Source organism: Lactuca virosa, chromosome 9 (genome assembly GCF_052849685.1).
Source record: "Lactuca virosa cultivar CGN04683 chromosome 9, Lactuca_virosa_CGN04683_v6, whole genome shotgun sequence".
Taxonomy (NCBI): Eukaryota; Viridiplantae; Streptophyta; class Magnoliopsida; order Asterales; family Asteraceae; genus Lactuca; species Lactuca virosa.
In genome coordinates, this window is record NC_136434.1 from 53,068,538 (window position 1) to 53,081,655 (window position 13,118).

Genomic DNA, 13,118 nt, shown 5'->3' on the forward strand with positions numbered 1-13,118 from the left:
ACAAATCCGATAATCGACAACGTTGACGACATCTTGAAGGATGATGATATAACTTTGGGTAAAAAATTACAACCTATTTTCTTTTTCAATACAATTATTACTTTTTATTAAATACTAATAACATTTTTATTTTGTGTTTATGTAGAGATTGCACAAGTTTTAAACATGTTAGATTTAGATGACAAATATATGAGAAGAGGCCAATGTAAGATTAGATTATGACGTTTGTTAAGTTGGATTATTTTAAAGTTTAAACTATGGATTTTGGTGTTACGGTAATTACTTTTGTATGTTTGTGTTAAGATTGTTAACTTTTGTTGATGAACTTGATTTATATGTTAGTTGGTTTTATTTGTTTTTATATATTAATTGTTTTTATTTGGAAAATTAATTTTGCATGAAATATGACAAAATCAAGGTTTTAAATAACGTTAGGTGTGACTTGGCGGTGATGTCTAGCCTCAACCGTTTTCGTGTCGTGGCTAGCTACGTCGTTTGTAAGACGTGACCTAAAGCGACAATTTTGTATATAATATATAATTTTTTATATATATTTTCTACTATTATTCATTTTTATATACATATATGACTTAAAACGACATTTTATCAAAGTTTGACACAAAGTACAAGCCTTGGAGTAATGACGCGTCATGACGAAACCATGTCGAGTTTTTTTGAACCTTGGATAGAATCATCAACTTATTTGATTCAAAGTTCAAACAAATGATATAAAACAATCAGAGTTTGACAAGTCAAATGGGTAGAAGAAAAGGAAACATATTTATTTTTACGAGTTGGACCGTATAAAACCCAAAAATGTATTCATTTTAATGAGTTGTAACGTATCTAACTCAACAACATATTCGTTTTAACGAGCTGTATCAAACATAAAAATGTTTTTTTAACGAGTTTTACCGGTCTAAGAACCGGAAAACCCGGACCTGGACCTAAACTTTGTAAGCTTTGTCCGGTATGATCCACGGTCCACAATCTCTGAAGCCGGTCCGGTCCAAATGCCCTAAACCATAAGGACCAAATTTGCAATTACTCTCTCTCTCTCTCTCTCTCTCTCTATATATATATATATATATATATATATATATATATATATATATATATATATATATATATATATATATATATATATATATATATATATAGGGAAATGTTATTTGGAAAACAAAAAAAAACCCTAAAAATCATAAAAATACATAAAAAAAAATAATTAGAGATCACAAATCTTTTTTTTTTTGACTTTATATTTACAAAAATCGCTGAAAAAAAAAATTAAAAAAATCGATTTTTTTTTTGGTTTTTTTTTCAAAAAAAAGTTAAGCGATTTGTTAATAACGCTGCGAATTTTGTACCTATAAAGTCAAAAAAAAAAGATGTGATCTCTAAGTGTTTTTTTTTATGTATTTTTATGATTTTTTGGGTTTTTTGTTTTCCATAAAACCTAAACCTATATATATATATATATATATATATATATATATATATATATATATATATATATATATATATATATATATATATATATATATATATATAGGTTTAGGTTCTATGGAAAATAATAAACCCTAAAAAAAACCCTAAAAATCATTAAAAATACTTAGAGATCACAAAACTTTTTTTTGAATTTTTTTATCAAAAAATCTCAACTTTTAGGTCAAAATCGTTGAAATTTTTTTTTGAAAAAAAACTTTTTTTTACAAAAAAAAAAAACAAATTGGTTTTTTATTTTTTTTTCAGCGAAATTGTAAAAAATGCTGCGATTTTTTGATAAAAAAATTCAAAAAAAAGATTTGTGATGTCTTGGTATTTTTTTATGCATTTTTATAATTTTTAGGGTTTTTTTTGTTTTCCAAATACCTTCCCTATATATATATATATATATATATATATATATATATATATATATATATATATATATATATATATATATATATATATATATATATATATATATATATATATATATATATATATATATATATAGGGAAATGTTATTTGAAAAAAAAAAACCCTAAAAATCTTAAAAATACTTAAAGATCACAAATCTTTTTTTTTTTTTTGACTTTATATTTACAAAAATCGTTGAAAAAAAAATTAAAAAATCGATTTTTGGTTTTTGGTTTTTTTTCAAAAAAATTTCAGCGATTTTGTTAATAACGCTGCGAATTTTGTACATATAAAGTCAAAAAAAAGATTGTGATCTCTAAGTGTTTTTTTTATGCATTTTTAGGGTTTTTTGTTTTCCATAAAACCTATATATATATATATATATATATATATATATATATATATATATATATATATATATATGGGGATAGGGAATATACATTACAGCCCCACCTAAGCTTAGGTACTAAACTTCTAAAATATATCGTTTTAACTTGCTATATATACCCGGTTTGGTTTCACTTAGTACATATACCATCCTCCATAACATTTCTTTCTTTCATTATCGTTTTACCATCTCTGTTTTCTTTCCTCCATTATCGGTTATTACTTCACCCAAGTGAACATTACTAAACCCTAAACCTAAACCCTAAACCCTAAACTTAAACCTAAACCTAAACCCTAAACCCTAAACCCTAAACCTAAACCTAAACCTAAACCCTAAACCTAAACCTAAACCTAAACCCTAAACCCTAAACCATAAACCCTAAACCATATTGTGTCGATCTTGAATTTACATCTTGAAGTATTAATCGTGAATCCATTAACCGTAATCTTTATATAATAAAACAATGTAGTTTCAAGAGGTTTAGTACCTAAGCTTAGGTGGGGCTGTAATGTATATATATATATATATATATATATATATATATATATATATATATATATATATATATATATATATATATATATATATATATATATATATCCTGATTTTAGTCATCATTTACCCAAAGATATCATGTAGAAAATAAGAATTGGTAACAATCTCTATTGTATTTAATGCATATTAAATGCAAAATAAATAATTAAAATCTCAAAAGTAAATAAATGAGTTAATACGTGGTCGAAAGCATTTACCAGACGAAGACATAACGGAGACGTACAGAAGAAAGACGAAATCTGCTAAAACCTCCGCAACAACCATCGCCGGCCCATCCCCGGCGATTATCGATTCTCAGTTTCTTTTTCCGTCGGAGGTACTGACCTTATCAGTTTACGATTTAGGAGATCTATTCATTGCCTTAATTCTATTAATCACCAAAAATTCTGATGTTCATGCCCTAAATTCTGCCGTTTCAGAATAGACTTCGAGAGGGTCGTCGATCGATCAATCGATCTAGTCCATCTGCTGCATCTACTTGTCGTTTCTGGTGTTACAGTTAATTACGGTTCGTGTTCTTTGTCTTTTCAAATTTGCACACAGTTACACGTAGTGTCTTTGGATTGAGTTTCTTTTCTACATGAACTGTTAATTTTTAGGCTTAAAAATTGGTCTTTTTTTGTACTGCATTGGGCCTGCCATTCCTTTCGGATCTCCGTATACCCCTTTCAGTCGCCATTTGAATTATAATTCTCTGGTTGCTAGAGAGATTAAGAAACAGTATGGACTTGTTCTTTTTTTTTCTGTTCATCAATATTGTCGTGTACCGATATTGGATTTATTAATGTAGGGACATAGTTTTGACAATGAAGAATGGTGAGCGAGCTGCCAATATTGCTCTAGCAGGTTCTGTATCTCTTTCCGATCTATATACATCTACATTAACTTCATCTGAAAACCATCGTTCTTTTTTAGCTCTATCCTAGTTGCCATGGATTATTTCATAACAAGAGAAATCATCTACTGCATCATTTTGGATTTGCAGGTTTAACACTTGCACCACTGGTTATGAAGGTAGACCCAAATATAAATGTCATCTTGACAGCATGCCTCACAGTTTTTGTGGGTTGTTATCGCTCTGTCAAGCCAACACCTCCTTCTGTAAGTACACAGCTTCCATGTGTTGAATCATTCCAAGATTTTTACCTCTTTTTCGTGCTTAAAAATTTACTCTTTTTTACAGGAGACAATGTCTGATGAACATGCCATGCGCTTTCCTTTAGTTGGTAGTGCAATGCTGTTGTCTCTGTTCTTGCTCTTTAAGTTCCTGTCAAAAGACTTGGTCAATGCTGTTCTCACTTGTTACTTCTTTGTTCTTGGCATCATCGCGCTATCGTATGCTCTCTTTTTATAAGTATTTTTGCTAATTTTGTTAATCAGTAATCACTCTTCTTTAATGACTTCTTTCATTTTCAATTATAGGGCAACACTTTTACCTGCAATCAGGCGGTTTTTACCAACTAAGTGGAATGAAGATGTTATAACTTGGCGTTTCCCTTATTTTCACTGTTGGTTATCTATATTTGTTTACTTACATTATGGTGATGTGATTTGTGTAAAGATGTATTTTTTTTAAAATCTTTTTTTTTTTATACAGCTTTGGATGTTGAGTTCACAAGGTCTCAAGTGGTTGCTGGAATTCCTGGGACCTTTTTTTGTGTGTGGTATGTAGCACAGAAGCATTGGCTGGCTAACAATATTTTGGGACTTGCTTTCTGCATTCAGGTTTGGATTTTAATCATTTTATTATTTTATATTTCATGTATGCCATGATGAACAAAATGACATGAAAACTTGCAAAAATTTGTAGGGAATTGAAATGCTTTCACTCGGGTCATTCAAGACTGGTGCTATTCTATTGGTGAGTTGCATTGTAGTTACCCTGTTCTGTAAAGCATGGGATTAATACTATGATCTCAATCTGCAGGCTGGACTTTTCTTTTATGATATATTCTGGGTCTTTTTTACCCCTGTGATGGTCAGTGTTGCCAAATCATTTGATGCACCTATAAAGGTATTATGCTTTGTTTGGTTGAAATTGGGTCTTTCTTACCATATTCTGAGGTTTTAATTGAAACTTTTAATCTGTTTTCAGCTTCTATTCCCAACAAGAGATGCTGTACGCCCATTTTCTATGCTTGGTTTAGGTGATATTGTCATTCCAGGTAATTTATAATGGTGTTTCTTTTTTACTTAATATATAAAGATGAGCTTAATGGGTTAAGTGAGAAGATGGGGCATTTATTTATCCATTAAGAGCTCCTTTTTTACATGTGCTACCCTTTTTTTTTCTCTCTCTTTTCTATTTTTTAAATAAACCTATTCCAGTTCCATTATCTTCTTGCCCCTAAATCAGCCTATTCTCTTTCCAAATCAATTTAATTTTTTATTTGATCTTGTTAAATATCATGTTCAATTTAAATTATTAATCATGTTAAATTTCTTTTGATGTGGTTATTTACCACCAGTCGTGAGGCCCATGTATTACATGGTTAATTTAAACAAAAAGTTAAATATAAAAGTCAAAATATTTGAGAACTTTGAATTTATAAGAAAATAAAAAAAATAATGAATTATTAGAATGGAAATGTTTTTTATCTTTTAAATTTAAGCAAATAATTTAAATAAAGAAAAGAAACCAATAAGCTTTAATTTTAGGAATTTTGAAATTAAAAGGTAAGTTTGTTAATGAAATTGGTATCCATTCATTACTACATTTATTGCAATTATTACATTAAAATATTATGTGGAATTTAATAAAATAGAAAAACTCATAAAATGACATGTGGAAAAAAAATTAATTCAAAATAACTACAAAATGACATTTGGCAAATTGAATGAGAGTGTGACAAGTGGCAAAAAAAACCTTCATTTATTATAGATGATTTTATTTTTATAATGTATCTTAATCAAACTATAATTTTTATTTAGCACGTGACATACATATAGGAAAAAATATATCTCTAGATTCAACACGTGACAATTTCTTTTTGATGAAAAAGAGATGAGATTCCATTTTCAACTTTCATCCAATAACATTTGCAACATATATTAAAAAGTATCGAAGGTTTTAGTTCTCATATTTTAATACTTTATAAGCTTTTTTTTTTTTTAGTTATAGTAAATGTAATATACATAATATATCACTTTTTCATTGATAAATTGTTTTTATGATTAATTTCTAAACAGTAGGGTAAATAGTCATTCATTCATATTGGGACAGTTCAATTAAAAAAAGAAGTTTGTATTAGCCATTCAGTTACTTTATCCATACAAGACTTGAAAGGAAATAAAAAAGAGCTATTAAGTCATGTATGGGTAAAGTGCTTTAATGGGTAATGAACATATGTATATAAGTATATGAACATGTATGTGTGTGTTGGTGATCAGGCATTTTTGTAGCGTTGGCACTGAGATTTGACGTGTCAAGAGGGCAAAAGAGTCAATACTTCAAAAGTGCTTTCTTGGGATATGCAGTTGGTGTGGTTCTTACAATTGTTGTCATGAACTGGTTTCAAGCTGCACAGGTTGGTGATGAATGGATGATGGAAATGGAAATAATTTTTTTTTTTTTTTAAATTTAATTTAATCTAATATTGTTTTTGGTTTTGGTTTCAGCCTGCTTTGTTATACATTGTGCCATCAGTTATCGGGTTCTTGGGTGCTCATTGCATATGGAATGGGGAGGTCAAACCGGTAAGCCTTACTAATAATATCCACATCAAACAAATCCTGTTCGATTATAAATTTTACTTTGATTTCTCTTGTCTTCAATAACAATAATGTTTTCAAAAAAAAATTATTCTAAATTATTTTTTGTTTTCTTATAAAAAATTATTTCTAATATGATAGTTTTGGGTTCTGGCAGTTATTGGAATTTGATGAGTCTAAAACGGCTGTTGGTGGTGAAGGTGATGTAGATGAGAAAACAAACAAGAAAGTAGACTGATAGATGCTTTACGATATACAGTTCACAGTAGAAGGAGCTATGCTCTTTTTTCTATTTCTTTTATACTTTTTTTTTTCTTGGATTTTAGCTCCAATCTTTATGGTTAACTTATGCAATAGATTATGCAGTTAATCTTTTATTTCTGGATCGTATCTCTAATCTCCATATAGACTGTTTTAATTGATTAAATAAATAGGGCGTGATACATGTTTATTCACTTAGATTGATAAAAAAGGACATGATACATGGTTTTTTCACTGAAAACATGTGGAAAGTCTATATATCTAAATAATTGTGCGAATAGAAATATTATATTATGTTTTTATGTGGTTTGGTAACAAGCAAAAAGTTTAATCGTATGAGATTTTACAATTATGTGTTTAGCTTGCTTACTTAGAAAGGTAAGAGTGATTTATATGTATCGTAGTGTTGGAAATGTAAATATAAGGATTTTTTGTACTAAATGAGTTAAAAGATTAATTTGGACAACTATACATGAGACTTTTTCTTTTTTATAAAATTTGAACAAAATGACTTGATAGGTTAAGCCAAATAACTTGGCTTAATGTATTTAGGACACCAATCTTTTCCTATTTGTCATTCTTTATTTTTTGCCTCCTAGATTTCTTCCATCAAGCATGATTAAGGTCTTTGAGTATTGTCAATTTGTCAATGGTTATGAATATAAACTCTTGAAGTTCGATACCGAAAATCAAAATAACTTTAAAACAAAATGAATTGGATTATACCCCCGAAAGGGAAATGTTGTCGCTAAGGATCACTACAAAGTGGGATACAAGGCAGGATGTTACTTCCGGTATATGCCAAATCACCAAAGTGGATATCCGGTTCATTCTTTGACCACCTCATCCTATTTTCATCCTAGCCTATCGTTAAGTTTCATTATTTTTTGACATAGTTTCTCATATTTAAAATGCATTTATTAAATATAAAAGTGTTGAAAAGGCATTATTTTTCTTAATTAGAAAAATATTGATTTTTTCACTTACTCTAGACACTTGTAAATCTGTATATTTTTATACATCTATGTAATGTTTAATTCGATTGTGTTTTCCCTTAAGAGAACTTGGTAACGATATACTTCACGTCCAAATTGGAGTTAATTTGAAAGAAATATTGAATGTCGTTATAAGTTGTATGAATAAAATGGAACTTGAAAGTGGAAAAAATAACTTGTCCCACACCACACCGATCCATAGAAAGGTAAAAGTTTATTGGATTTATAAAGTATATGATCTCTTACCATCTAATTAATAGGTAGGAGTCCAAGTGAGGTACCGTAGTTGCTAGATTTTGTGAATTATGCGTGTACGCAACGGAGCATAAGGAGCCTTCCATTTAGCAAATTGTCGGGCATTGCTACTAAACAAGTGTTGACTGGTCAAACTAACTTGGACCTAGTGAACTGAGTAAATGTTGAAGTCGAATTAGTGCTCGAAATGACCATAGGTTGGGTCGCCTCAAGCAAACTCCACCAGACTGATTATTTAGTTGACTGTAAATTAGACCAGACAAATGGATGTGTCAATGCCTAGGCTAAACAATCTTGTTAACTAGCATTTGTGTTGACTTGACTTACTGAAGTGACCGGTCAAGCTTTTAGCCACCGAGTGTAACACCCGGTTTTCCGAATCGGGTCGATTTAGGGTTTCAAGGAGTCAAGGCATGGTTTTTGGGTAAAACCATGACTCGCGACGTGAGCTATAGAGAGGTCACAATGTGAGAAGCGAACAATGAAGATTCAGATTTAAGTTGAGCTCACGAAGTGAGCATTAAGAGCTCACGACGTGAGGTACGCTGCAACCTAAGCCCACGATCTTTTAGGGTTTCCATCATATTTAAACCCCATAAACTTCATTTTAGGGTTCCAAACCAGCCTCTTTCGTCCCTAAACTCAGTAAAACCCTAGCCCTAGCATCTCCTTGTGTTTCTTGAGCTTTTGGTGGAGTTTTGGAGGTTTGAAGAAAAAGAGATCACCATGGAAGCATAGTTGCAGCTTGGAAGCTTTGTTTGCAACCTTTAGCCACGCTTCTGGACCAATATGAGTAATCAAGATCCAAGCTTTATGTTCCTTATTGCTAGATCTAAGGTTTTATGCATATTTATCCAAAATCTTAAGAGTTATAGTGTTGGGACTCCATAAAGTTGGCAACTTTATGGGTCCTTAGGGTCCCTAGATGCTTATATGTCATGGATCTGAAGTTTGAATGATGTTGGAGTTCATGCATGAGAATTTATCCTCTTTTTATCCACGAATGACCTAATTTGAGCCCAAGTCTTATATTGGACATACAAGACCTTAAAGCATCGATTTTTATGATCCTTCGAGTGTTAGGAAGCCTCCAGGAACAGATGGATTAGTGGATTAATTGATTAAGAGGTTTTTGAATCAATATAGCGCTCAGACGAATCTCACGACATGAGGATGATGCATGCCACGTCGTGAGGAGTGTACGAACCAGCTATTTTGTTCTGTAGTGGCTCACGACGTGAGCCATAGATGGTCACGTCGTGAGGGTCTACTGACTATTGACTGTCGTTGACCATTGATTTTCTAACCAAGTTTGACTTTGGATCAAACTTGAGGATTTTAGGTTATTAATTGAGATTATATATGGTTCTGGCATTAGTGGATTCGCGGGAATAAGTAGTGCTTAAAAGGGATCGCATCGCAGTGTTTTAGAATTCTTTGATTCAGGTGAGTTTTCCTCACTATACTTATGGGTCGAAGGCACCAAGGCCGGCCCATTAGATTGGATATCCTGCTCTGTGATAGTATGCCGTGATGTTGTAGTGATTTGTTAAATCTGAGTCCTAGTATATAGGATGTGAGTATGCAGTAGTGATCTGTAGATCTGTCTGATAGTTTATCGGTCAGTTATATGTTTATCTGTTATATGTGCACATATTTTGATTTGTGGTTGAGGTTTTACTGCTATGTGCGTGAGCCAACAGACCGGGGGCATTCCAACCCAATGGTTGATTGGGCCCTAGGGTATTCCATCCCGAGGATGACTGGACCCGTTGTATATTGGCATTCCAACCTGGGGTATTCCATCCCGAGGATGACTGGACCCGGAGGTTGAATGGTCCTGGGGTATTCCAACCTGATGGTTGACTGGACTCATTATATATTGGCATTCCAACCTGGGGTATTCCATCCCGAGGATGACTGGGCCTGGGGTATTCCAACCCGATGGTTGATTGGACCCGACATGCTTGTTTGTAAATTTTATATGTTTGCGTGGTGGTACTTTGGGGGAACTCACTAAGCTTCGTGCTTACAGTTTTAGTTTATTGTTTCAGGTACTTCAGTTGATCGTGGCAAGACGAAGGCGTGATCGTGCACATCCTCTTGGTTTTGATGATAATGAATTGGGGACACTCTGATATATATGATTTCTATTTTTGAGAAAAACAGTTTGTAAATGAATGGTTTTGATTGGATGGTATCTGAAAACAATGATTTTACTTGATTTAAGAATGAAAACTTTTGCCTTGATTTTTGGGATGTTACAAGTTGGTATCAGAGCCCTGGTTTGAGTGAATTGGATTAGCATTCGTGTGAATCCAGTCTCAAGCTAAGGATCTGTAAAAGTATTCAAAAATGTTTTCTAAATTATTTTCAAAAGTAACCAAGGAAGGATGAGATGTGTACGATCAACCGGAGCAAGCAAGTTTACCCCAAATTACCCACACTGTTATTTGCTTATAATGATTGTAATAGAACTACGTGCTAGTAGTAGGCTTGGGAACTTCAGGAATTGCATGATAGAATTGCCTGATGTATGATGCATGATAGCTTAGGAGAATTTCTTGTATGTTTGATGAAATTGACATCATTACTGTATTTTCTTAGTGGGTGCATCATAGTTGTACATAATAAAGATTCTATAGCCTGAAAATGTTTGATTTAACTTTATTTCCTATTCTTTTCTGATTAAGGGCTTAGAGTAGAGTCAATTTGTAGCACATGTTTCCTGGTATGTATTTTATTTAAGTAATTTTTGCATTTTTGGCCTGGGACTCGGCGAGTTGAAGGCCCAACTCGCCGAGTAGAAGCGGGATGAGACGTGGGATCTAAGTGATGGACTCGTCGAGTCGGGTCCCGAACTCGACGAGTAGGCTCTGTCTGGACAAAACCCTAATCTGAGGGTTTGCACCTTTTAAACAACCTTATACAGCCTCCATCGTCCCTTTATGCTCCCAAAAACCCTCTATAGAAAACCCTAGCCGTTGTTGAAGCAATCTAAGTCATTTTGGTGGATTTTGGTGTTGGTAGTCTTAAGAAGGAAGGAGAAGATGTGACAATCGTCAAAATTGAGTCAAGTCAAAGTCAAACAAAGTCAACAAGTCAAACCGGTCAACTCCATTAACCCTTGTATGTTAAGGTTTACGTTGTACAATTCGCTATTTTAATGAGAAAACATCATTTGGAAAATTCATATGTTTGATTTTCCTTAGCCTTAACAGTGCTAAACAACGAACCAAAGCGATAAAACACTATTGCACAATTATCGGGGGCTGTGTAAGACTCTTAAACATGGCTTAACGGGGTTTACAAATATGACAATTGTAAAAATCTCATCATATTTACTATTTACTATTTACTATTTACTATTTACTACCTACTATTTACTATTTACGTTTTAAAAATTACTATTATTAGCCAATTAGTATTAACCATCTTCTAGAAACATTTGTCATGATTACATCATGAATATGTCATATACACTAACTAGTTATATGGAGAATGTCAACATTTAACACTTATTATTAAAGAATTATATATGAATAGTAATTCTTACTAGTATAAATACAAGGCTTAAGTCACTCATTTTCTACACCATTCTCTCTCAATTTCAAGACTTACAAGGTTAATCATCAAGCTTTCTTCCACTCTTGGTTCTCGATTCGTCAAGGCATCTTCTAAGTGTTTTTGAGTTGAACACTTCTCTTCTCCAACATCCATCCTCTAAGAACACATAAGGTGAGTTCATACCCCTACATTTACATGTTTTTCTTAAGTTTTAAGGGGGGAATACAAGTAAAATCATCAAGAACACAATTAAACTTTTTCTATCAGATTACATCAGAAAAGATGAACTTCGATCACGGACTGTTTTGGTCAACTTAAATATTTTAGTTTTCAAAACTGTTCCAGGTGCAAGTAGTTCAAACTCTTAGCTTTAAAATGGCTACTTGCACATCTCCATATGATTTTTCTACAATTTATGATGATTTTTACAAAACTGCCTATCATTTCAGAGGCAAACCCGGACCAGTCTGTGATTATGAACATTTTCACCTCTGTTAGAGATCACTAAAAATCATGATAAAATTTACGAACAAACTAGACTCATATTCCAAACTCTCACAATTTGCGGATTTGGATTTAGAGCTTTGATGATTTTTCTATAAATTTTCTAAGAACAGTAACAGAAACTGTATACAATAAAAAGTTGCTGTCAATTTCATTTCACCTTGTAACATGTTGAGCAAGGTGTATATCTTTATGTGATTATATGTTATTGCAATATATGACATTTTATCTTAATATTTAGACACACATCAGTTTACAAATGGATTTGGACATATAAAATATAAAGAATAACAAGTGATTATAATCAAAGTACAACCGATACATTCAAACATTTAATAAACTATTTTGAATATAGTTTGCATACATTACTACATACTACCCTTGGTTGATAAACTATAATAGGTATAGTTTATGATACATTACATAATACATACATTTAAAAAGGGTACATTTATACAAAGGATATTTTCATTAAGCAAGGTACGACCATACGGTACCAAGTTTTCATAACACGTAATTCCGTTAATGACTTTATGAAACATTACATAACACATACATTTAAAAAGGGTACATTTATACAAAGGATATTTTCATTAAGCAAGGTACGGCCATACGGTACCAAGTTTTCATTACACTACACGTAAATTCGTTAATGACTTCTGTGAGACATTCGATTCAATTTACAAATAAGTCCTGTATTATAACCAGAGTCTCCTCGAGGGAGAGCGTGATACTTGTGTATAGATCTATATTGGGTTTGACAAACCCACATCTAAACTGCATGCAACAGTTAGACCGATAGGTCTGGGGTGACAAATGTCATAACATTTCCGACGCCTGAAGAACGTCGTTTCAGGCCAACTAGGTCATAGCATGGTTATAATAACTCACATGTGGTATTAACAAACATAGAATTTACGGGGATTTCACTAAAATCAAACGATTTTATGTCGATTTAAACTTGCAGTGTTTTACTATAA

The 13,118-nt window shown here is 32.0% G+C and overlaps 1 protein-coding gene across 3 annotated transcripts; it reads left to right on the forward strand.

The window, feature by feature from the left end:
• The first annotated feature begins 3,013 nt into the window (after positions 1–3,013).
• LOC145138644 (signal peptide peptidase-like) lies at positions 3,014–6,946 on the forward strand. Of its 3 annotated transcripts, none has more exons than XM_079072690.1 (13): positions 3,014–3,161; positions 3,265–3,353; positions 3,636–3,691; positions 3,831–3,946; positions 4,029–4,180; positions 4,268–4,353; positions 4,443–4,570; positions 4,656–4,706; positions 4,773–4,859; positions 4,941–5,010; positions 6,236–6,372; positions 6,464–6,541; positions 6,714–6,946. In XM_079072690.1, exons 3-13 carry the CDS (start codon positions 3,652–3,654, stop codon positions 6,792–6,794), a joined length of 1,026 nt encoding a protein of 341 aa, XP_078928816.1. In that variant the 5' UTR covers positions 3,014–3,161; positions 3,265–3,353; positions 3,636–3,651; the 3' UTR covers positions 6,795–6,946. The 3 variants fall into 3 exon arrangements, with proteins under 3 accessions (XP_078928816.1, XP_078928817.1, XP_078928818.1); XM_079072691.1 differs by having other exon boundaries at positions 3,022–3,161; positions 3,270–3,353; XM_079072692.1 differs by lacking the exons at positions 3,014–3,161; positions 3,265–3,353 and adding an exon at positions 3,469–3,565.
• Positions 6,947–13,118: the final 6,172 nt, after the last annotated feature.

Bases quoted from the DNA above. Each gene is read 5' to 3' on its own strand.
- LOC145138644 (XM_079072690.1), top strand. From the start codon at position 3,652: ATGAAGAATGGTGAGCGAGCTGCCAATATTGCTCTAGCAG. The intron at 4,571-4,655 runs GTTTGGATTTTA...AAAAATTTGTAG, and splicing joins GACTTGCTTTCTGCATTCAG to GGAATTGAAATGCTTTCACT. The intron at 6,542-6,713 runs GTAAGCCTTACT...GGGTTCTGGCAG, and splicing joins GGAATGGGGAGGTCAAACCG to TTATTGGAATTTGATGAGTC.